This window comes from Eutrema salsugineum, unplaced genomic scaffold, assembly GCF_000478725.1.
Source record: "Eutrema salsugineum unplaced genomic scaffold, Eutsalg1_0 scaffold_8, whole genome shotgun sequence".
Classification (NCBI taxonomy): domain Eukaryota; kingdom Viridiplantae; phylum Streptophyta; class Magnoliopsida; order Brassicales; family Brassicaceae; genus Eutrema; species Eutrema salsugineum.
In genome coordinates this window covers 1,898,673-1,925,101 of record NW_006256414.1, presented here as the reverse complement: position 1 = coordinate 1,925,101, position 26,429 = coordinate 1,898,673, and the positions used below count along the sequence as shown (strand labels likewise).

The window sequence follows — 26,429 nt, the reverse complement described above, 5'->3', positions numbered from 1 at the left end:
ACTTCTTTATGAAAATAATCGTCTACTGCATAACCGCATATTCTGAACAAATAATTTTTTATGAAAATAGTCAATTATTCCATAGAGCTATTTCAGATTTTAAATGATATGAGCAAAAAGACACCGTGTATAATTTCTTGAGAAAATACGAACCATAATGCTAAAAATCAGAAACTTGAATGTTTGGTTCATGGGTGTTGTGCTAGTGTTATTTATCTGATTCACAAGGATCTCCTTGAAATTAACATATTCGTACATGTAATACTAGACGACAACAACGTTTGAAGTTTGCTAAAATAACAATAAAGTTTATGCTGCTATTGTTTTAAAAAGCAGATAACATATATGTCTTGATAAGTTGGTGTGGTCCTAACTTCAGTCAGAAAAAGTAATATCTAGATTTAGGGAGCAAAGGATGTAATGTCATTTCCACATACAGTTAAACCTCTATTAATTAATAGTATCGGAACTGCAATATTCTATTAATTTATCGAGTTATTAATTTATCGATATAAAAATCAGTCCGAAAAATTAATTTAAGATTTAAAAAATGTATTAATTTATCGAGTATTAATTTATAGAGATTATACTATACTTTTTTCGTTAACTTGTGCTATCCACCTAATTGACTGCTTTTCTATGTTAATTACTTAATTTGTTTTTCTAGAAATAATATTGATGCAAATCAAACATATCGAAATTACAATATCATAAATTAAACATCAAAATGTTATAGTACAAAGATCTTTGGTCCATAACACTTATATATTTGATCTGAAAAATATACTTAAGTATCTATCCGGCATAAAATTCCAAATAGTTAGGAGACTTATATAACGTAATTATGCCAATTCATGTTCATGAGAAGCAAATAAGTGCTTGTTGGTGGTGGTGGGCAGCACACCAGATATTTTGGACCTACGTTTACTATTGTTCTTTTTATTAACGTATTGCATAACTCATTATGGTTGTTATTATTTAATATTGTTGGTTGATAAGTTTAGGTTTTTAATGACGCCCCATATCACAATCTGGATTTTCAAATACGGTAATTTGCATGCATAAATTATAGACTATAAAAAAACATATAATAATGAGTGATTAAGCCCAATATTGCTTAAAACCACCGTATTTGCGAATATAATTATGGTCCCACCGTATCTGCAGAATGGCAGGGGAAGAAGCAGAGGAAATTACCACCAAAACCCTCAATCTCTTTCCCGTAAAATGTTGTTAATATTATGGAAAGTATTAGTAGGGGCGTAATGATAGTTATAGGGAGGCTTAGCCTGCGCAGCAACAGAGAAAATATCTCTAGTCTATCGACGCGGTTCACCATGAACCACTCATTTCTTTCCCGCCTGAATATCGCATTAAATGCTGAGATACGTCCTAGATTACATTGACCCTTGCGCCATATCGCTGTATCCTCATATGTATAGATAATCTTAGGCATTGCGTCGCTATATAATGTATTAGCAGTCCAGTCAGAGAAAACGCCATTGTTAGACCTGCAAACAAAAAGAGAGACAAAAAAAGTTGTTGGTGAGATCTAACAAAAACAGCAAGTTCAGTTCGCGTGACCAAAGAAACAAGGTATATTTACGCCAACTTCCTTATCTTCAAATGGATGCTTAAATGCAGTCATACCTCGTACAGTTATTAATGCATGTGAAGAACATTTATGACGAGATTGTCTTCTGGGTTTCGTGTTCATTAATGACCGTGTACATTTATTATATTTCAGGTGGAAATGGGTTTAATGGTGAAGTATGTAAGAGGCGTGTGGAACAAATCTGCAGATGGTGATTGGGATTTTGAGGTGGAGACAACGGGGAGAGGGTACGGACTTTTGATTTCCGAACGAGAAACCTTTGAGTCACTCGACGGGATGATGAGAGCCCGTTACAGCCTCGGACCACACGACATGATGGCCATGACCTACCAGCCACCTCCAGGCATCTGTGTAGCTCCAGCTCGCAAGACTCCTCCTTTCGACATCATCAACAATGGAGACGTCCATCTCTTCATGGCTTTGCGAGTGGAGGTGGAGACACTGACCATTTGTGTGACCGTGGGGGCAGAAAATGTGGAGCGCTACCGCGCTGACCGACGTTCTATTGGTCACGTTGCCGGTCCACCTCCTGGATTTGAACGTCCAATTCTGGCAATACCGGGTAACCCTTTTGGTTACAACGATAATTTAATTAATACCGTTAAGCTTGCAATGAATGATGGTAAAACATTTGGTGGACTTGACGATGTTCACAATTTTTGGGAAGGCCTCATGGAGGGACCAACGGTGCAGATTGCTGAAAGTGTATTCCATAAGATCTTTACTGAGGAAGAGCAGCGTCTCATCATGGAGTTCCATAACGCCTACACCCACCGAGAGTCTGCAAGTCAACAACCCATCGCCCAAGAAGACAGCTTGACGAAGTCGTTGGCTGAAGAGTTCGACCAGATGCAACGTGAGGAGCGTCTCTCACATGGTCACCAGAACCCAGTACAGCCCCCAACGCATGTGACTCGCGCAGTAGGCAACCTCTCCCTAAGGACAACCATGGGTGGAGGTACCAGATAACTTTGATACTACAACAAATTATATAACTTTGAACATTGCATCTAACTTAATCGTTGTATTCGGTATATGGTGACGTAACGGTTAACTTTGTGGTTAAAGGGAATGGAGGGTCGCCGCTGTCGTCATCCTCAACAAGCAGTACCTCGAGTAACTTCCCTATAACCGATGACAAGGGCAAAGCCAAGATGCCAACCGAAGCTGCCGGAAGTCCATTTCTTGGGTTGACTATTGCTTGCGTCGGTGAGGGTAGCAACACGCCGAGTAAGCCGGTTCTTGTTTCAGACGATGACCTTTCTGACCACGATGGAGACTACATATGTGAGTAGCAGTTGTATAAACATCTTCATACATACGAGCTAACATTCATGTTAACTTAAAACTTTCTAAATTATCGTTTTCTCTTAGGTAATGGGGTCAACAAACCAGATCTTCTGTACGTGGGAATGGTGTTCGAAAACCAGAATGCTTTCAAGCTACACATGTCGCTCTACGCAATTGCTAATAAGTTTCACTATCACCACCGACGATCAACACCGAATCTTATGGTGTTAGAGTGTGTAGGACAAAACTGTCCATGGCGAATTTATGCCGCGAAGATGCAGGGCATCGAATGGTTCCAGATAAGGAAGGCTTGCCTGACACATAGCTGCACAGTGGACGAGCGTGGCCAATACCATAGGCAAGCCACCACAGCAGTCATTGGGGATATGGTGAGGAGCCGATATGCGGGAGGTTTGGTTGGACCACGGCCAAATGAATTGCGAGATATGATGCGAGATGAACACGACCTCCCAATTTCTTACTGGAAGGCATGGAGATCTAGAGAGATAGCAAGGGAAGGTAGTTTGGGTGCTGCTGGTACGTCTTACAGAGAACTTCCCAATTTCCTTCAGCGTCTGGTTATCTCAAATCCTGGAAGTCTTGTGTCTTTGGAAACAGAACACGACATTGGCTTCGGTCAACGATTTAAATATCTCTTCTTCGCCCTTGGAGCAAGTCTAAACGGGTTTCCATACATGCGCAAGGTTGTAGTTGTAGATGGGGCCCATCTGAAGGGTAAGTATGGGGGTTGTTTACTTACAGCTAGTTGTCAAGATGGCAACCACCAGCTGTACCCACTGGGGTTTGGAATAGTTGACGGAGAGAACGATAAGGCATGGACGTGGTTTTTCCAAAAGCTGGTGGAGGTGATCCCTGACAATGAAGATCTGGTATTCATATCTGACAGACATAATTCCATTTACGCAGCATTGCGTAAGGTAAATACGTTGCTTATCCAAAATTTTTATTGCTTCTCTAATAGATATGTCTGAACGCTAATTGTTATGTTACCGTCCATCAAACATGGTTTAGAACTCTAATATGATAGTTAGTTAACTACGACGGTGTTATCCAAAATTTTTATTGCTTCTCTAATAGATATGTTTGAACGATAATTGTTATGTTACCGTCCATCAAACATGATTTAGAACTCTAATATGATAGTTAGTTAACTACGTCGGTGTTATGCTACCGTACCTCCTACACGTTTTACACAGCTAATACGTTAGTTAGTTAACTACATACGGTGTTAACTAAGCCGAGCATTTTACGATGTAGGTTTACCCAAAGTCTTTCCACTGCGCCTGCGTGGTACATCTTCAGCGCAATGTGCGTTGCATTTTCAAAAAAAGACAGTTAAGCTACATGGTCTCCAAGGCAGCAAGGGCTTTCGTTCCTTCTGAATTTTATGAGTATTTCAATGAGATTCGATCCATGGACGAGGGATGTGCAAGTTACCTGACTTCAATCGGGTTTGAGCACTGGGCGAGATCCCATTTTCCAGGTGTTCGTTACAACCTCATGACCAGCAATGTGGCTGAATCCTTAAACAATGTCCTCGCAAGTGCCCGTGATTACCCTATCGTCCCTCTGGTGGATTGCATCCGAGCTACCCTGATGGGGTGGTTTACAAGGACAAGGTTGGCTGCTAACGACTGTGGTACCACACTAACACCCAAGGTGGAGGAGATCCTTTCGACCAACTTCGAAATGTCTACAGGATTTTCATTCCGGAGAATTAATGTAGATGAGTATGAGGTGAGGAACAAGGAAGGCGTCCCATTCCTGGTCAATCTCCAAACAAAGATCTGCAGCTGCAACGAGTTCCAAATGCTACGCATCCCTTGCCCACACGCTGTCGTTGCCGCCATCCGTACGGGTACCAGGGTTGATTCTTTGGTGGCTTTAGAGTACAGCACCACCTTTTGGAGAAACGCGTACGAGTGCAGCATCTACCCGGTGACAGCACCTACCCCACTTGTTGCCGTTGGAGACGACTTTTCAGGACTGAATTTGCTTCCGCCACGTACAAGGCGACCACCAGGTAGGCCGCGCAAGACACGTATCCGTTCCCGCGGAGAATATGGGGTAATTAGATAGTTAGTTTCTAATCTTTCTCTTATACCACTAACATTTTGATTTTGCACTTTGAAAACCAAATCAATAATTTGATGTAGGGTAACCAGCCAAGCCTCTTCCGAGTTTGTGGGCGCTGTGGTGGATTCGGTCACAACCGCGCCACATGCAAGAGGCCAATTTAGAGAAATAATGATGGAAGGTACAAGGAGAGAAGCAATGGAGTTGGTTTTTGTTTTGCTTCTGTGTTGATGGGGCCATATAAGTTAAGAACTTTTTTGTGTAATATTTCTGGACCCCTTTATTAATCCTTGTCAGTTTCATGTAAGATATTCCTGGGGTTGCCCCATCGTACTTGTTTATTTCTATGTTTGAATTCTATGTTCCCTAATTGCCGTTAGTGTTTACATCTGAACTTATCTTTTAAAAAATTGTTGTAAGCACGTACTCGCCATGTTGTAGGGATAGACTTCTGATGCCATAGTTTAAATCAGACAACAAACACTGAAATCAACGATGAGGTCTGCTATTCATATGTTTAGACCTGTTGTCAGATTATTTGGTAGTGTTAAACAATTGGTTTGTTCTCTAACTAAATTGATTAGCATTAACGCCAATACTAATGAGAATGTTTTCGTCCTAATGAAATGCATGTTAATTATCTGTTTAGTTCTGATAATGTTTTGTTTAGCTCTATAATAAAACTGTTTACTAACAACAAAATATTCACCGATAATGGTTTGGCACTAATTTACATATGTTATTAAAATGTTTAGACCTGCTAATATTTCTTTAGATTTGTTAATAACTTTGATGGACTTGTTACTGATTAGTTATCAGATAATCATAAAATTACACAACTACTGAAACAGTTGTGAGGATATCGTATTTTGCAAATTCATACACATGAAAATTATAACACACACCAATTTGAAAAACGACCATAAAGATAGAAAATGTGTACTGCAATTCCAAATAACAAGAAATAAGCTAAAAAATTTTTCCGGACAAACGTAGGAAACATCACAGTTGTCCTGCAAATTCCTCGAAGAATTTCACAGCCAATACCTGGCTCGCATTGACCACTTCTTCTGGGGTCATCAGCTTGCATCTCTCCACACCCCCAATACAATGCATCATCGCCAAAAGAGCAACAGATACTCCAGCATCAGTACGAATAGGGTTCTGTGGGATCCCTTTGGCTCTTTGGATCGACAACACCTTATATTCTATTGGATGTTTGTAACCCGTTAACTTTTTCAAGACCCACGGCAACATTTGTGCTAGAGGTGTAAGCTCTTTTTTAGTGGCCGCCTCTGTCCGAATTGAGGTGTTGCAGTCAATACTCCACATCACCCCACCCATAACGTCAACATAAATGGCTATCCAATGCTCCTTGTCCACATTTAAAGGCAGATACAATCTTTCAGGAGGTGGTTGTTCAGGTGTTTCTGGTTCCAGATATTCCATAACAGCATCGCCGAATGAAAACCGCTGTCTGTCTTTGGGTGCAAGCTTGGAGAACTTCCCCCAGCATTTCATGAGATGATAAACGAATTTTGTCTCCAGAAACTCCGTCTTGTTATGACTTGGCTCGGGATAGAGTCTGTTGTATACTGCACGGGCATAGAGTAAAAGAGCATCCATCATCTGCAACCAAAAGTCGGTTAGTTAAATATATGATGTAAAGAAGATTATATAGCTTTAACTTGGCGCCGGTTATAAATGGTACTTACCTTGGCCAACATCGGTTTTGTCCTCTCTCCGATTTCAATAACATCCCTACCAGTGACGCATGATCCATCCCCAAGGCTGATAACTCTGCGATCAAATTCTACAATCATCACCAGAACCCAGAAATAAAGTTACTAGCTATTATATCACTTACCGTTGAGGCTTGACTGTGGTAAGCAACCGTGCAAACTTCTCGAAATAAATCCTCTGCTCTTCGGGAGGACATAAAAATGGGTTGGAGCCAATGGATGATGCCAGCAGCCTAGTGTCAACATGGTAATCTGTATATGCCGTGTTCTGGATCCTAGCTCTCTTCCCTCTTCGGGGAGCCACGTTGAAATCATCAACAAAATCATTGCCACCATCGACTAAACCGCAATTGTCACCCGTCTCCCCACCCTGAATAAAAAAGCTAAAACTCTAAGACCGATACTACACACTAGATCCAGAGCAACTAAACCTATAACTTTAAGGTTACTGGATAATATTGTATTTAGCTGCCTAACATTTCTTTATCCAATTGTTGTGTGGTTGTTATCTAAAATTGTAACGCTTGTAACAGTGTTGATAATACGGGTAATGATATTGTTAACTCGGTATTATAAGTAATATCATATACGATCAATACCGGATTACTCGGCGGAACGTCGTTGCTGTCACCAACTTCTGAGCCCGACGCGTTCGATCCTTTTTTCTCCATTGCAGCACGCTCCATTGAATTGGCTTCGGCGGTGGCGAGAAACTCGTCCTGTTGGTCATCTCCCTATATACAAAAGCAAACCGACATAAGCCGTTTGTATTTTAAACAAGACGATGAAGTATTGAAGGTGATCATAATCAAACCGCTCCAGCAAGTGCATTCACCATCCCGATAGCATCAGCAATCACAACATTTGGGTTCTGGTCCACGTTTAACTGGGGGATGGTCGCACTAAAATCGCGTGAGCCTACGTTTGCGTTGACATGGATACCTCCTTGTCCGTTGTCTGACTTCTGCTTCCCGGCAGATTGTTTCCCGCTAACTGAAAGCGACTTATCCAAAAACCCAACAATGTTTGAAATCAGCTCTTTCTGCATCTCTTTTAAGTTAAGATCAAGGCTAGCCTTCAATTTTTCTTCAAACCCAGAAAAAACTTGGTCAAGAGCACCAATTTTCAATAACGCTTCAGACAACGACTGCTGAATATGTGCGAGTTGTTCCTTAACCAGATTGCAAGAGCCATCCTGGCTGGTACTACCAGAGATGCCTTTGTCTGCTGCAGGCACCCCGGATGCCTCCATTAGTTTCTCTTTCTCTTTCTTCTCTCGAATCTCCTTCCTCTCTGATCTCAACTTCATAAGTTCGGCTTGAGTCATCCCACCCTTGAACATTTCCTTTCTGAATTGAAAACCTTCACCTATAAGCTGCACCACATAATTTATTTTGGGATCGTCCTCGTCATCAGACCAATCAAAATCCACATTCTCCATGGGTATATTGGGGTCGTCTGGAATAATACTGAAGACATCAGCCTGTATAAGAGAAAATATTATTCGATTAACTTAAAGATTAGATTCTAACAAAACTGTTAGATATCATATATAAAATGTTACCGGTTACTTACTTTGCATTCTTCGTCTACCTCCCTCGCATGACCTGGACTGAGTCCAAGTTTGGGAACCTCCGATCTGGAAGTTGTCTTGGGTGTAATCCGATCTGGTTCCATCGTTGTGTCCTGTTCTACCAAGCCCTCACCACCTCCTCCTGATTGAACGGCATCGTCAGTGTCACCTTCTTCATCTTCACCACCTTCGGATCCCGATGAATCGGAAGATTCATTGACTTGGACAACCTCCGTCAGCGCCGGTATGGCTTCCACCAGTATTAACTGAATGGCATGAAAAAAAACCTTTAACTGCGACGGTGCTTTGTGCAAGTGCAACCTCGTCTTTGGCTTTTATGCTAGCAATTAGCATCTCGAATCCAAGTCTTCCCCATGGATATGAGAAGAACTCTTCCAGATCTCTGATTAACTCGACATGGTCGTAAACGATTTTAGAACGGTGGTTGGTAGGACAGAGGACGGCGCCGGTAATAGCGAGGCATGCGTACTTCAAACGAGTTGTCCGGTCGACGACGGTTCTCTTCTTCAGCATCTTCGTTGCCAAATCAACACTGCATACTTTGAGATTGCCAAACAAATCAGGCCAATAGGGTTTCTCTTTCACCGGATTTCGTTTTTTCTTCTTCAGCTTCTTCGGATACCTTCCGCAGGGCAGTCCGGTGACAATTGCAAACTCGCGCAGAGAAACCCTAATTGGGCGGCCAACAAACAGAATCCATACCTCGTGCTTCTTGTTAACTTTGAGTAGCCTGGTAATGATGAAATGCCCGAAACTCCCGGACAACGACGGTTTCTCCGCAGTGGCGATTAGCTTCCCAAACGGCGAACTTCGTAGATAATTTCTTTCGTCCTCATCGAGAGCGTCAAGAATGTTACTAATGGTCTTCGCTTTATGATAGGAATTCACTCTCTCGCCGGTGGGTTCTTCGCCGGCGGCGAAAATTCTGGACGGGAGATCTTGCAACGCCATTAGTATAGCAGTTTCAATTGGGGCAAAAACTGTCTATATTGGAGAAAGTTACGAAGACGGTTTTAAGAAGAAATTTTGAATTTTAAAAATACTCTTTTCCAAATTCAAAATATCATCATCACACTGTGGGCGTAGGGGTTCATGCGCCTGTAATCTATAACCGCTATCTTTCATAGAGTTATAGGGATATTTTTGTATTAATGAAAATATGAAAGTAGGCGTATAGTGTATAGAGTTATGTTTGCAAATACGGTCGTATTCTGCGTTACAGTGTGCAAATGTTTTATAATATATTTAGATGATGGCTTAGAGTTCCCATGTCCTTTAACAAGTAAAATAATCTTTAATTATGTGTGCAAAACACAAAATAATGGTAACTCGTTAAATGATGGAATTGAAAAATTTGGAACCAATCGCAAAAATGCAAGAATTTAAAATTCAATTATATCCTCTTTCCATAATTAAATTGATTGTTACTTTATTTTTGTTATAAGATTATATAACACTTTTTATATATCTACGATTCCAGAATATTATCGATCAGATCAACCAACCCATATTTTTTTCATTAAGGTGATTATTTATAATACAGTGACTTTAACTTGAAATTTACAGATTGTTAAACATCTATGTTACAAAAAGCAAACCTTTTCAAGGGAAAAAGGAAAAAAATAAAGGAAATGAAAAAGAAAAACAGACAGAAATAAAAAAAAATATATTTTAAAAAACATGACCCAGAAATTTACAAAAATAAACTATATAGTTTATTTTAGAAATGAATTTGCTAGAAATTCGTCATTTTGGTCAAAATTTGGTCCATAGGAAAAACAGTGAAGCGAGGGAGAATTCGGATTTCGAAATGGTGGTGTATGACCGAAAAACCCTTAGCGACAATCTCTGTAATTTAGGCAGTAATTAAAAAATTATTTAATTAAGATATTGTACAGATATTATCTACAAACTTAGACGTCTATAGCGGTTCATAGGTCTGCGAATAGGTTCCTGGTGTCCACAGAAAATCTTCTCTCCCGAAGCTACGCATTTAATGCCAAATCTAAGAGATTTCGTATATTTATGTGGCATGTCATGGGATGTATGTATGTATGTGTATGTTATTAGGGTTTTTTACCCTCTATATAAATAGGTATCGTCCCCAATTTCCCTTTTATCAGCCACCTCCGAAAAAGAACACACAGATATCCTCAAGTTAAAGTTGTCTTCTAGTTGAATAAGTCAAGAAAGATACTACCGTTTCTTCCGTTAAAGGTAAGCCGACAATAAACTCAGATGTCTTCAATATATTCCTTTTGTAACCTAGTAAATACCACTCCGGAGCAATAAAGTCTGAAATCTGTCGTTTTACAACATTAAATACTTCCATAAATGTTGATTTCGCTGTAAAGTTACCGAGAAATTATATATTGATGAGTAGATGTAATATTTTTTTTTGGTTTATTTGCTAGATGGTTGGAAGTTTGGTTATGCTTGTCCGTGGGTCGTGGGAAAGATCGGAAGTCGGTGCTTGGAGTTTTAAGGTCGACAGCGAAGGTGAAAGCTTCTGCATGATGGTCTCGGAGAACGCGAGCTTCGACGGGCTTATGAACAGTATTAGGGTGCGATGCAATGTTGACGCCGCCACAGAGGTTGCTTTGAGCTACCAATTCCCTGACTGGATGTTGGTACCCACCGGACCTCCAACTCCGCCGATAGATGTGCTGAACAACGCAGACGTGGGGGTTTTCATGGCTGTGCGCATGGAGGTTCCCGAACTACCGATGTGTGTGACCGTAGGAAATGATGCCGTTAACCGTTACAAGTTTCAGAAACGTGCTACGTACGACGTTGGAGGAACATCTAATCCGGTATCTGTGCAACCGTTACCAATCCAGTTTGGGAGTTTCGACTACCGTGGTAAGATTCACTGGTAAATGCTAATAAAGATTTTTTCATAGTGTATAACAAAATAGGTAACTTAAAATTGTGTATGTAGGGTTCTTTTCACGAGATGTGATTCGGTGCAGCCAGAGTGTGTTGGAAGAGGTATGCACGTCAGATGAGCTAGAACTCTTACTAAAGAAGTCGACGGAACTGGAAGCACAGCTCATGGCTGCCCATCAGCAATCCACAACGAACCAAGTTGTCCAGCTGAGTGACAACCAGTCTTCGGCGGGATCCAGCAACAATCCCGGCAATGGAGATGGACAACACGAAGAAATCGTAAGGCTTACTGATGAAGAGGACACCAACATGGGTCCAGCGAGTTTTGACAATGCACTGGCCAATCTAGCCTTAATGACCCCAGTGAAAGGTACGGTTAAGAGAATAGGCTAGGAAATTTAGTTAAAGCTATAACATTTACCGGTGACTCATGCAATGCAGTTGTTGGAAGAGGAGAAGTTGGTGCCGTGACGCCACACACTCTGACGTTTAGTGAAGATAAAGGGAAAAGGAAGGCAAAAGAGAACACCTCAGAGAGTGGGTCTCATCTGGCTTTGACGTTAGCCTGTCCATCAGGATCGGAGAACAATGACCCCATAGCTGAAGACACCGACGAGGAAGATATGATAGGCGATGTTTTTGTCGGTAAGAAATTTGATAACGGGTATTTATAATAATAACGTCGTAATCGAATGTTGAATATGTAAATCGCATGGTAACATTTGGTGTTAACAAGCAGGGGACGGATTAAGCAGGAACGACGAGGTGTATGTGGGTATGATGTTTAAAAACAGGGAAGCTTTCAAGCTCCACATGGCTATGTACGCATTGCACCACAAGTTTCGGTTCACCCACAAGAAGTCTACACCAACTGTTATGGTGTTGGAGTGTGTTGGCAAAAGCTGTACATGGAGGGTTTATGCGGTGAAGATGAGTGGGTCGGAGTGGTACCAAGTGAGGAGGGTGAAACCTGATCATTTATGCACGGTTGACGAGAGAGGGAATTTCCAAAGACATGCCACATCAACGGTAATAGGAGACATGATGCGAGCACGGTACGCAGGACGCGGGGCGGGACCAAAACAAAATGAGGTGCGGGAGATGATGAGAGCTGACCACGATGTACCTATCTCATACTGGAAGGCAAGATATCTTGAATTGTCTATTTAAGTTATTAGATGGTATTAATGTAGATAGACATTGATTATTTAAATTTAGGCTTGGCGATCCCGACAGGTGGCAATGGATTATGCGAAGGGGAGTAACGGCGGGTCGTACAAGTTGTTACCGTCTTATCTCCAACAACTGGTGATAACAAATCCTGGAACGATTGTTAATCTAGAGACCGACATTCAAGAAGGCCAGGGGCAGCGTTTCAAATACCTTTTCGTCGCATTTGGCGCATGTGTGCAAGGATGGAAGTATATGCGAAAGGTGGTTGTAGTGGACGGGACGCATCTGAAGGGTAATTATGCAGGCTGTATGCTAACTGCGAGCGCGCAGGATGGAAATTTTCATATCTTTCCAGTGGCATTCGCCATTGTGGATGGGGAAAATGACAAATCCTGGACCTGGTTTTTTCAAAATCTGCTGAATGTAATTCCCGACGCAAACGACGTGGTCTTTGTCTCCGACCGGCACAACTCAATATACGCTGCCTTAAGCAAGGTATGAACTACAATCGATGATTATGGGGAAATTTTAGGTTGTGTGTAACTTGTTAAGTTAGACCTCTATAGTAATAAATATTGTTTACCTATAGGTGTACCCGCAAGCTAAACATGGGATCTGCGTTGTTCACTTGCAAAGGAACGTCCAAGCCATCTTCAAAAAACGGCAACTAGCATACCTGATATCCAAGGCAGCCAGAGCATATCACATCTCGGATTTTAACACACACTTTAACCAGATAGTGGAAATCGATCGTTCTTGTGCAGAATACCTCGCCGCCATAGGATTTGAGCAATGGACCCGTGCACATTTTAGTGGAGTGAGGTACAACGTCATGACCAGCAACATAGCTGAGTCATTAAACGCTATAATGGCTGAAGCTCGAGGCTTTCCAATTCTGGCTCTATTGGAACACATTCGCACCACCCTGATGGGTTGGTTTAATGAACGGCGGGAGAAGGCTACAAACGACTCTGGTGTCCTAACGAAAAGAGTTCAGGCAATCGTGGCTTCTAACTTCGAGAAAGGGACCGGGTATGTGTTAAAGCGCATCAACGATAGTGAGTTCGAAGTGATAGACAAAGCAGGGTTCACTTTCCGTGTGGATCTATGCAAGAAGAGTTGCAGTTGCTGCGAGTTTCAACTCTTATCTATCCCTTGTTCGCATGCGGTAACAGCTGCCGTAAGGTCAAATGCTAATGTTGAACAGCTGGTCGGGGAGGAATTAACGACTAAGTTTTGGCGAATGGCTTACGCGGTGAGTATTTACCCAGTGCCAGATTATCAATCGCCCAGCGAAGAAGGTGACCTCATTTCAAACTTTGCCCTACTGCCACCCGCCACCAGGCGCCCTCCTGGACGCCCACGTAAGCAGCGTATATACTCACGTGGTGAATTCAGGGTAAGTTATCATTTAACAAGAATTTATAAGTGTGGACGGTAGATAAGCGTTAGCATTAAAAGTAAGTTTATAACGAAGTGTATTTATCCCTTAAGTTTGCAGGGGCGATTTGTGAGGCGTCTTACGATATGTGGTCGGTGTGGTGGTCGGAGCCACAACCGAGCCACTTGTAAGAATCCAATATAAGAAGATGGTAGTGGGAGGAGGACTCAATCAAGCGATCGTGTTTTATTTTGGAAGTGCGCCGAACTCAGGGCCGGCCAAATTTTCATCTGGTGTGTTTGTATAATATTAAGCGTAAGTCCCTTGATAAGACTGAATCGTGTGTGATACAGTCTCGGAATGTTTGAGATGTCCTTTCTCCCGTTTGTAATATGCATGTTTGAAAACTTATGGTATCTGCTTTGAAGCAATGTGAAATAGTATGTTTATGAATTAAAATGTTAAAGACTAAAAAGACAGTTAGATATTATAAATATATATGCGAGTGAATTGGAGTTGTTAGAAGAAAGCGTGCTAGAAAGTAAAAAGAGAGTTAGACGTAAATGTGTTAGAGGGTAAGACTGAGTTTAGACCGTAAGAATTGAATTGGGTGTGAACTAAATTCTGTAGAGAATATAGTAAGCGTAACATGATGTCAATATTGATTTACCAAATATATTTATAAGGAGACAACAAGAACATTGGTAGTAACAAAGTTAACAGCTAAGTATAGTAATGTCGTATTATAAGAGAAATAGTGGATGTATAGAATAATTTAACAACCAAGAAGTTAACTCAATTTAACGCAAAAAATAGTGGATGTATAGAATAAAGTTATTTAATAGAAAGAAGAAGAAGTTAAGAAGGAATCTATATGGAACATTGGTACTTGTTAAAAATAATTATACATCGAACAATTTTTTTTACCAACTACTTATTATTGCTAACATGCTAAAATAAATTCAACAAGAATTACGATATAGAGAAGGATCCAACGAGTAATTGTAAAATACAAAGCAATGTTAGCATCTCACATGAAATGTTCTCATAGCTAAGGCTAAGGACTCGGCCCAAACTCATCGTAAAACATAACAGCTAACTTGTAGGCCTCCGATGTCAGCAACTCAGGGGTAATGGTTCGGCATCCGTCCAATCCAGCACTTGCATGGGCCTGCATAAGCAAAACAGCGGTGACGGCTGAATCTGAGTTGATCTCGTTTTGTGGAATGCCCGTAACTCTCTCCAGGGAAAATGGTTTCTCGTCACGCAAAGCCTTCGTGCTTGCGGCTCTGACAATGAAAGGAAACATATTGCAGATGGGGTTGAAGTCACGCTTGAGGGCAGTGTCAGAACGAAAAGCAACGTTGCAATCGAGGACAACAATAGCAGCCCTAGGAATGTTCACACATACACCAACCCAATGTCTTTGGTCAAAGTTGAAGGGGAAGTACATTGCCTCCGGAAGAGGACGCCGCGGGTTGTCTGACTCGAAGTACGATAGCAGCGATCCGTCGATTTTAAACTTCGAACGATCTTTGACAGCGGTCTTGGAAAATTTAGCATATTGAGATTTGATAAGACTTGGGAAGAGCGTATCAAAAAACTCTATCTTTGAGTGATTCATCGGATACATCTGAGGGCCGGAAACGTGACGGACGTAGAACATTAAGGCGTCCACAATCTAGAAAATCATTAACGACTATATGTTAACAAAGTGTTGAAAACTGAAGAAAAGAAAGTTAAATATGAGGGATTAGCTCTCCAGAGTGTTACCTTAGAATCAAGCACACGAATGCGGTCGCCGATAGCAAGAACATCTTCGATACTAACAGATGCACCCTCGTAAATCTCCATTGGACGTCTAAAAAAAAGTTTATTACGTTAACACGAAATTTGACGGATAATAATATATATATCCGGTAAAACGTTTATTATAAAGATAATTTGCTGTATGTATTACTTGTCGTGCGTGAGCTTGGCTTTGAGATCCACAAACCGAGCACTATAATTGACATAGGGGTCGCATGGCATTATAAAAGTACACTTAGCAGCTGCTGGACGGTTGAAAGCGCATTGATAATCCTTGAAAACAACAGATGAGGTCTTGACTCGTTTGCTTTTGCGTGGTAGAACTTCATCTTTGTCAGAGACATTTTCATTGACGACATCGGGCTTCTGGGCCACTAATTGCTCGTCTTGCGTTAAACCGAGAGAAAAGGATGGTGACACGGACAACAGTAAATCCATCTACATTCAATATATGAAAATTAGTGATTCGTCCCTAACAACAGAACAAATACTAAAGATTGGCTTATACCGCTTTCGTGTTTCCCCCAATGGAGCAAGATTGATGTTGGGGCGCGAGCTGGTAGAGAGACATTAGAGAGGGACGTCATCAAATACAAACAATAACGAAGTTGGTGATATACTTTTTTGTAAACATCTACAAATAATAATACTTCTCTATATCTAATTGTGGTCGTTAATATATATTGTAACTATGTTACAAGTATATGTAGACAACTATAATTTTACATGGGTGATGAAAAGCTAACCTCAGCAAGCTGGGTCGGTAAGTCTTGGGATGTGGTGTTTGCTCCCGGAGGAGTCAGGTGAGATTGTGACACATTACTGGCAGGGAAAACACAACTAAAGGGTGAAGGGTCCTTGGCCTGGATTAGGAAAAGGAAATTTAATAGAGCTGCGGAAGTGAAATGGAAGATGAGTAAACAATGACCACTTACTTGGGCATTTATAGATTGCGTTAGACTGCGAATGAAATCTTCATTACTCATGGCAAGGGAGGGAGCCTTTTGCATCTGTGTCGGCGCAACTGCAGAAGGTTGAAAAAGAGGACTGGGCGGCGGATGATGGCCACAATTCAAAGAGGTTTTCGGATTGGCGACATTGTCAAAACCTGACTTCCCGCCTGAAGAATGGATGGAATGTGCTTGATGCTCATTTTCAGACTCAGGAACGCTTTCTCGTGTAGGAGGATCTCCAAGTTCGGCCGAGATAGTTGCGTGTCTAACGTTTTCGGATATACTTTGGATAATGGAGTGATGAAATGACTTGAAGGCGTCTGTAATAGCTTGTCCAATCTTCCCATCCTGCAGAAGGATTGATGCTTCAAGATCCCGTAACCTATTACTGAAGGACTGCAACTCAGGCTTCAATTTATCAAGCACCAGTTCAGCGATCCCCTCCTGATCAACCGTAGCAAATGAGGATGAAGTGTCGCCGGTTTTGTCTTTTTTCTTCTTGTCTTTAGCTTCTTTCTCTTTCAGAGCCTTATCACTTCGCATACGGACCAAGTCAGAAGTTGTAAGACCACCCGTGAACATATCACCTGAAAAACGATAACCTTCGCCGATAAGCTTGACCATAACATCTACGGACTCATCACCAACTTCGTCAGCCCAACGTAAGTCCATCCCTTCGATAGCACAGACACCGTCCGTAGGGATGATGGAATAAACCAATGCCTGATATGGGAAAGTTATAGGTTACAGGAAATTGTATCATTGAACAACATAATGTAACTGATATTATAATAAGTGACAGATATTCCCAAGGATACTTATTAATTTGTCAACGCTCAGATTATGTACCCGTTAACTATGATTGTAAACAGTATCAATAAGTGAGGTAATTTACCTTCTCCTCCTCATCGATTTCTCGTGCATGGCTGGGACTAAGCATCATTTTCACAACGCCGGAAGATGTGGCTCTTTCAGCCAGATCCGCGGCATCGCAGCCGAGATTGGCCTCCTGTCCGGTGGATACATCGGCGGCGGTGTCACATTCATCTTCGTAGTCACTATCAGACTCACCGGATGGAGCTTGAACTACCTCGGTAAGCGTCGGCACTGCAGCCATCATTACAAGCTGGATGGCATAAAAAAATCCTTTTACGGCGATTGTCTTCTGCGAGAGTTCCAATTCATCTTTGGATTTGATGCTAGATACGAGCAAATCAAACCCAACTCTACCCCAAGGGTATGAAAGAAATGAATCAATGTCCCTTATGAGCTCGACATGCTCGGGGACAATCTTGGTAACATGCGAGGTAGGAACCAAAACAGAGGCAGTTACAGCGAGGCAGGCGCATTTGAATCTCTTCTCTTTGTCTGAAATTTTTCTTTTCTGTAACATGTGGATGACGGAATCAACAGTGCATGTCTTAAGCAACCCAAAGAGCTCAGGCCAGTACGGTTTCTGGGCCACAAGATTTTTAAGCTTCCTCGTCTGAGCAAATTTCCCACACTCGAGCCCTGTAACTAGAGCAAACTCTCTGAGAGAAAATCTCACTGGCCGACCAGCAAACAGAAACCATAATTCATGCTTCTTCTTCACACGCAAGAGACGAGCGAGCATGTAATAGCCAAAGCTCCCGGAAAATGAAGGCTTCTCCATCGTCTCTAGGAGCCGTCCAAGTTGGGAATCACGAAGCCTCTTTGCTTCATCTTCGTCGAGAGAATTCATAATAGCCTGTACCGATTTTGATTTTTGGTAAGAATTCACCCTCTCTCCGACGGGCTCTTGGCCGGCAGCAAAAATTCTCTCAGGCAATTGAATGTTAGGCATCCTTTAATATATTTCAGACGAAACCAATTAGTCATATATCAAAGCAAAAATTCATGTGCAAAATTGAGAACGGTGTAACGAAAACTTACTTACAGAAATCGGCGACTACAAACTGTAAAATTGGATGAAAATGGATTCCAGGGATGAACGGCGGCGAAAACAAGAGAAAGAAGCTTCTGGGTTCAGTCTAACTAATAAAATAACCTAATAAAAATATTGTTTACCAGTGTTCGACATTTGCTTTGATCGATGAGGCTTATTGTGTAATATTAATAAGATTTTTGAATTTCAAATTATTGTGTAATATATTACTGTTTCTCTCTGACGCCAAAATCTTATCAAGATCGGCGATGCTTGCTAGTAAGTAGGGAGCATAGGGGTATAGTCGGGTTATTAAAATGCTAACAGTGTCGAAATAGTGCGATGTATATTCTTGCAAATATGGTACAGTATCATGGTCATCTAGTGCATTTTCTTTTATTTTATTATTACTTTATATGAGATAGAATCTTTGGCTGTGACTGGATAGTCATTTTAGCGTAAATATTTTTACTCTAGATCCATGTTTACTCCAAGTTCAGCCAAATATTCACCAATCAAGTAGATTATCATTTTTTAATATTTACGCTAGCTACTGTAGATAAAGAGAAAAGTACACTCTAACTTTTACTCTGGGTTTTGCTGGAGTAACTCTTTTCCACCTGTTTTATTTTTCTCTCTCTTATTTCCACCTGTTTTTTTTTCTATCTCTTTTCCACTTCTTTTTTTCTACCATTTTACTCTTTGCATTACCAATCAAGGCCTTTATTGTTTCTTTTTAGAATTTATCATTCCTTCTTCCCTTTGGTGGGTTACCTTTTGTATTTTTTTTTGCCTTCAAATTTCCTTGATGGATTTCTCTTTTTCCTGTTAGATATTGTTGTCTTATTGATAGTTACAACCAAAATAAAATATCGTCAAGTATCTCTTGGGTATGCTTGTTGTGTGTCTAACTTGTTGGTTTTGGTCCATCTCTTAGTTTCTGTTGTCACTTATTCCTTGTTTGTAGTTTATTTTTTGTATCTCTGCTTTCTTTGTTGTCTTTGTATTTCTGTCACAAATTTAAAAACTGGTATAAAATTTAACATTTTACCACAAAAAAAAAAAAATATCGTCTTCCCCGTTGTTTGCCTCCGACGTCTTTTTCTAGTTAAATTACGTACATGGGACCACCGACCAAAAACAAAGACAATCCATGGGGACAATTTTTCTCTAACATTTTTTAACTTTGAAATGTCAACAAATTTATCCAACTTTGGAGTGAAATTTATACTGAACGTTAACTGTATTTTTCTTACTTGCACTGTATACTAGATAAACACATGCAATGGGTTTTACTGTGACGGTTTCAAACCGAACTCAGTTAATCAGCCCAAGTTGTGGACAGAGACCTGGACTGGTTTGTAAGTCAATAAGCTCTTTAGTATTACAGTTTCATTTTTTTGAGCTTGTCTTTAAATATAAATCATTTATTATAAGATACACAAAATAGTAAAATGTATGTGGTGATTGTAGGTTCACGGAATTTGGAGGTCCAATACCAAATAGACCAGTCGAAGACATTGTGACAACGTGACTCGTTTCATACAGAACGGTGGTTCCTTTATGAATTATTACATGGTACTAGGGGTTATCCCCGGGTTACGCCCGGGTTATTTAATAATTTTTTTCATTAATTTTAGTTTACTATCTAATTTTTCTATTTGCATTTGAATATAGACGACACATTTATACAATGTCTATGTTTTCCAAATATACAACCATGTTTTTCGATGGAATTAAAAAGATCCATTTTAAGAGAAAATATTGATTGGAGATTTAAAATTATACTCCCCTGTTTTACAAAAAGTGTCAGTTTTAAGGTTTTTCATACATATTAAAAAATCAATTAAGAAAGAACACATGCTTGTTCAACGATATTAGGAAGTTTTGACGTTTGAAAAACTGAAGCCTGGTTTTTACCATTGTATACAAATAATCAAAGTAAACAACATTTAAAAAGTAAAGTGTTTTCTATATGTAAATTGATTTTGTGGGTAAGCAGTCACAATGCAAAAAAATTCACATACAAATTTATCTAAATATATTTTGATTCATACGTTTCTATTAAATTTTACTTTTAAGAGTTAGAATTGTGAATACATTAATATTCTGTATATACAATCCCGCACGGATTTCAACGTGTTTGGAACTTACATCTTTAACCAAAATTTGTGGTCTGATTCTAGTTTGTCCGTCCACATTCGCCTCCCGAAAAGATTGTAAATCTTAAAACCTTTTATTAAATCACCTAACCGCATACATTTGAGATCACCTCCTTGTCAAAACCCAAAACCCGACACTATATCTCTCTCTGAGACATTATGGGCTGCATGTCTGTTTTTAATATCAAAACCTGTATAACAAATCACTCAGTAGCACATAAATGAATCCTTACTCACATAGAAGCTCTTGGTGTTCAATAATGTACTTGAGAAGAATTCGCAAGAACTGCCACCTGACCTTGAAGCTACTTTGAACCCATGTCTTTTTACCGTTCCTTGATAGTGTTACTCGCTCCTTAACTTGAAATACCAATGTGTAAATCATATCTCATTCATGATAAGGAGGATCGCTTTGAGAGAAACCTTTTGAGTAATATAACAACATTTTTCTTAAAACTATACAATATACTAAATATAACTTCAGGAAAAGGACAGAAGCTACTAACCTCAGTAGCAGAATAAGCAGGGAAATATCCCAGATACTTCAATGTGACAGGTTCATAGCATTGAACTGTCTACTGGCTTGCCTCCGATGATTCAATGTGCTAATAAACAAAAGATTCAACAATTAAATTAGCTTATCATGACATATCATCAACCGTAGTGAGTCAACCAGTTAGATTGACAAATATGGAAACCAAAGTTTGTTCCATAACACAAAGATGAAATCTACTTAAACATTACCATACCTAAGTCCTTTCATCCAGATTTGAAAACCACAATATGGAAGAAAATGAGACATGGTACGATTGAAGAACTCACATAAACAAAGCTATTCTCCTTCGTATCTTTTCCATGAGCCAACATTGTTTCAAAAATCTATTCCTAAAACCAATAAATCACAAGTAGATAAAGCTTGTTCTACGGAATGTTTCACACAAAGGGAACACGCAGTTCTTTAACAACCAAGCAAAGCCAAAAACGAAAGTTGGAGAGGTATCATCGGATGCGTCTACGTCAATGGAAGGAACGTTGGGGGAATGAGCATAAGAAAACATACTCTACACATATGCCATACAATTATACAGCCTTAAACATTTAAAATGTATATGCAAATTTAATTCATTTATGTATTGTGTTCATAATGGTTTCGTCATAGATAAGCGTACAATTGTTTTCCTCACGATCTCTCTATATTTGATAAACCACTATAATATAAAATTAGAATTCGTTCGGTTCAAAGCCAAACTAATGTTTTGCTTTTTAAGTTCTCAATGGAATAGGGAAAAAAGGAAAATACAGGCGAACAAATAATAGATTAAAACTACCAAGAGTCAAAATGAAATGAAACGAAAATATGTATAGGAAAAACAGGATCATGATGTGCAATATGTACCTTCGTCCCAATTTGAGAATTGAAGTTACTCCGCATCTGAGGAAGGGGATTTTTAAATCCAATCTTCAAGCCTGAAATCCAAGACAATAAAACCAAGACCAACAAAAGAATCTGTTAAATGTGGATCGGACTCGTAATGAGAATATTATAAAACAGTCATCTTTGTGAGCAACCCAGAGATATCAAGAGATGATAAAGTTAGGAAAGTGGATCATACGTGGAATGTAGTGGCATACATCTCTTGAGAAAATATGAGCGATGAGTTAAGACATATGTGCATTGAGGAAAAAGCGATATGGTTCTATTGTCATGATCATTTTTTTTAACCTGCAAAACAAATTCAAAGTGTAGATTTTCATTTAGTGTAGATTTTTTTTTGGATTATTACATGGTATTACAGTTTGATTAAATTGAAAAATAGAAAAAATAAAATAGAAAATGTTTCAACTTGTGAAAGAGTATATTAATTAAGAGAATGTTGTTTCAGTACCACGGCGGGAAGAACTTTGATAGAACATCTGGTGTGTTCATTGCCACGAGCTACGACTACGATGCTCCTCTCGATGAATATGGTAATCAACGCTATTATCATCTGAAAAATTAAATATTAATTAATCAGTCAAAAAAAAAAATTAAATATTAATGACCTCTCTAGCTATTTGATTTGATCGACGATTTGATAAACATTTTTTGGAAACTTTTTGTTTGTTTGTGAAAAGGATTACCGAGAGAACCCAAGTATAGTCACCTGAAAGAGTTGCATAAAGTCATCAAACTATGTGAACCTGCGTTGGTCTCTGTTGATCACATCATTACATCGCTCGGAAATAAGCAAGAAGTGAGTATGCAATGTAACTTTGAAGAGAAAAAGTATTAAAGATTTGTTCCCAAAAAAAGAAGTATCAAAGATTCATACATTTTGTTATTTTGGGTTATATTTTCAGGCGGCTCATGTGTTCAAGTCCAAGACTTCGTGCGCTGCGTTTCTTTCGAACTACGACACGAGCTATGCATCAAGAGTTATGTTTAGGGGATTTCCATATGATTTGCCTCCTTGGTCTGTCAGTATTTTACCCGACTGCAAAACCCAGTATTACAACACTGCAAAGGTTAATAAACTAAAATCTTATATTGATAACATTATCCTTTTTTGACATGTGCAACTAGTGCATTTAAATAGGATACCAATTCGATAATTATGTTTAAGAAAATTTCGAATATGTGTGTATAGATTTAGTCCCTAATTACAAAAAGAGGACTTCTGACACATGATTCCGATTCGAAAATTATTTATACTGTAAGAATACTATATGATTTCAATAGTTTAAGACGTCCTAATTTTGTTAATCTCGTAAGAATGGTATTATTGTTATTGAGATTGACCTATATATGTGTTCCTCATTTTGTCATGTACGTAACGTGACATAGATCCGTTCACCGAGCATACTTATGAAGATGATTCTTACTAGAACGCGATTTTCATGGGAATCATACAATGAAGCAATCCCTTCTTCAAATGGCTATGGTACGTTTGCTAAAGATGGTCTGTTGGAACAAATAAGCATGACCAGAGATAAAACAGACTATTTCTGGTATCTTACAGAGTAAGTAATGTTTGACCTTCTCTTGACAAATGAAATCTCTATATCTTGCTGATTGATTAATTGCTGATCCACAGTTGGTTCTGTTTTATGTTTGTTTCTTGTTTATTTTCAGCATCGCAATTATTTCTAATGAGAGATTCTTGAAGACTGGTGATGGTCCACTACTTACCATTTGTTCACCTGGGCATGCTCTTCATGTATTCGTCAATGGTCAGCTTGCAGGTAAGATAAGATATACTTATGAACTTAAAATATCAAAGGTCAAATTCATCTTTTTTTTTTTTTTTTTTTTTTTGAACACAGGTCAAACTCATCTTATACTTGAAAAAAATTCTTAAAAACATTCAATTTTTTTTTTTTTTAGGAACTAGTTATGGAGCATTGAGCAGCCCCAAGCTCACATTTAGCCAAAAGATCAAATTGCGTGTAGGCGTCAATAAACTTGCTCTGCTAAGTACGACTCCGGTTAGTTCTGATCTTGTTTCATTCGATGGGTTATTGCGTTTTCTTTTTCCTCAAAATATGAATTTATATAACTTAGTTAACGAGATTTGTTATCTCCAATTCATCACAGAAGGCTGGTTTGCATTATGAGACTTGCAATACTGGAGTTCTAGGTCCAGCCACACTGTATGGAGTTAACTCTGGAACATGGGATATGTCAAAATGGAAATGGTCCTATAAGGTATCTTCAACAAGAGTTTGAACTGTCTCTGAATCTTTATACCAACCATAACAATAATAAACTAAATGTGTATTCTTTTGTGTGTGTGATTCGAGTAGATCGGTACTAAAGGTGATGCTATGAGCCTTCATACCATAACTGGGAGTTCCTGTGTGGAATGGATAGAAGGATCATTCGTGGCCAAGAAGCAGCCTTTGACCTGGTACAAGGTATGAAATACTACTTTTTAAATAGTTTCTTTTTAGGTTTTAATTTTTTGTTGATATAGATTAATGGTTTTCCAGATTTGCATGCAAAAACAAATGATATTTCCAAATGTACCTTTACTTGAAATTAGTTAGCTATTATAGCGCATTTATCCAAAATAGCAAATGAAATTTATTAAAAGCTATATATGAATCAAGTGGTAGTGGGCGAAATTCGTTTAGTTTTATTGAGGAGCCACCATGTTGATCAAAGTCAGTAAACGAATTATATAACCGCTCTGCTTGACCACTATAGACGTCTTGAATGGGCAAGACCTCAGATTTTATAAACCTTTGGAATTAGACTAGGTTCCAAAAACCCCCTAATAAAAAAGTTTTTCTTTATATATATATTATGTTTTGAGTGCTTTATTATATGCTTGTGGAGATTACAAAACATATAACTTTGCGAAACAGAGAGAGAACATAAGGATGAAACATGTCTACCAATAAAGTTGGATCAATATATATCATAGAAAAGAAACCTATGGATCGGGTGGGATTGTGTTGACTATCTTACCTTGGTTAGAAATGAGACTAACTAGAACCTTACTACGTCTCAGAGACACTCTTAGACTAGATTTGGGCGGTGGACTGTGTATATATGGGTTTTATTGAGCTTAGTTACGAGCATAGAATGATATTTTCATATCAGATTCTTGCACTCTTTATTTGCAGTCTTCTTTTGATTCACCGGTATCTAATAGTGTGTAATATAGCCTCTGTAGTCTGTACTATGCGCGCTGTGTTTAGAGTCTTTAGACTACATAACATAGAGTCTAATTCAATTAACTTTATAGTTACATTTAAGTTCTTGATTATCTAATCTTGAGACTACCGAACATAGCTGCATTACTCCCTTCCTAGCTCTGCTTTGGGAAGATTTCATCACTGTCTTCGGCTATCTTCTGAGACAGTTCCTGAGAGAGAAAGAAAACTCAGGAGCCAGGTACGATTGCTGAAATTGCAGAACTTTACCGCGATGAGGATAACGATGAGACATTATCTTCCTTGATCGAGATAATGAGCTGGCTGGTAGGGATCCGTTTCACTTGATTGCTGCCTTCTGAACAGCGAGAGGCAATGTTTTCCGGAAAGGCTGCGTCTGTGTCTCCTGTGAAAAAGGAAGAAGAGAGTTCTCTTCTTCAAGAATCATCACAGTCTGCTTCCTCTGAGAACCTTCTCACTTCTTCATCTGACATTTCCTCAAGCCAGCCAAAGATTGTTGTAGAAGGAAGTGACGGACCTGTTAGACCCGGGAAAAAGTCAGGAAAGGAGTATTGGCAGCACACGAAGAAATGGTCACGCGGGTTCTTGGAGTTGTACAATGCAGAGATTGATCCAGAAGTGAAAGCTGTTATGAGACACGTGGGAAAAGACTTGGACCGATGGATTACAGAAGACGAAATCAAAGACGCAGCTGATATAATGGAAAAGCTGCCAGAGAGGAACAAGAAGTTCATGGAAAAGAAACTCAACAAACTCGAGAGAGATGGAATTGTTTGGTCCACAAGCTGTTTCGAGCATTGTTTTCTTCCTAAACATTTGACATCGGAGAAACCCAAAGTCCTTCAAAATCTTATCTTCCTTTTCGTGTTACAGTGAATTGAATTGTACACGGTTGATGACAGAGGAGAGCAACAAGTAGGATTCTACACATTGGAAATGGCAGCAGATCTCGAGTTAGAACTCAAACCGCATCATGTGATTGCTTTGGACTGTAAAAACCTTTGTTGTTACATTATTCAAGCTCAACTGGATATGCTTAAAACTGGAAACGTTTTCATTGTTCCCGGCCCGCCGAAGATAGAGAATGTTCACCAATGAAGAAACTTTAAGTAGACCTGTTCTCTTACCAATTTTAAAAAGATAGATTTCCAGAAGAGAT

General features: G+C 39.4%; 2 protein-coding genes and 1 pseudogene across 2 annotated transcripts; 1 reads left to right on the top strand and 2 right to left on the bottom strand.

Annotated features, from left to right (window-relative positions):
- Window positions 1-6,004: 6,004 nt before the first annotated feature.
- On the bottom strand, window positions 6,005-9,289 carry LOC112090216. Its single transcript, XM_024160926.1, has 7 exons — window positions 8,639-9,289; window positions 8,320-8,583; window positions 7,559-8,227; window positions 7,344-7,478; window positions 6,870-7,114; window positions 6,718-6,802; window positions 6,005-6,631 (listed from the first exon to the last, which is right to left on the bottom strand). Exons 1-7 carry the CDS (start codon window positions 9,287-9,289, stop codon window positions 6,005-6,007), a joined length of 2,676 nt encoding a protein of 891 aa, XP_024016694.1.
- Window positions 9,290-14,838: 5,549 nt separating this feature from the next.
- On the bottom strand, window positions 14,839-18,368 carry LOC18009920. The gene is made up of 6 exons (XM_006391828.2): window positions 17,439-18,368; window positions 16,526-17,266; window positions 16,337-16,453; window positions 15,742-16,028; window positions 15,555-15,642; window positions 14,839-15,462 (listed from the first exon to the last, which is right to left on the bottom strand). The coding sequence occupies exons 1-6, from the start codon at window positions 18,366-18,368 to the stop codon at window positions 14,839-14,841; spliced, it is 2,787 nt and encodes a 928-aa protein (XP_006391890.2).
- A 423-nt stretch (window positions 18,369-18,791) lies between these two features.
- Window positions 18,792-26,368, top strand: LOC112090212 (annotated as a pseudogene).
- The last annotated feature ends 61 nt before the right edge of the window (window positions 26,369-26,429 follow it).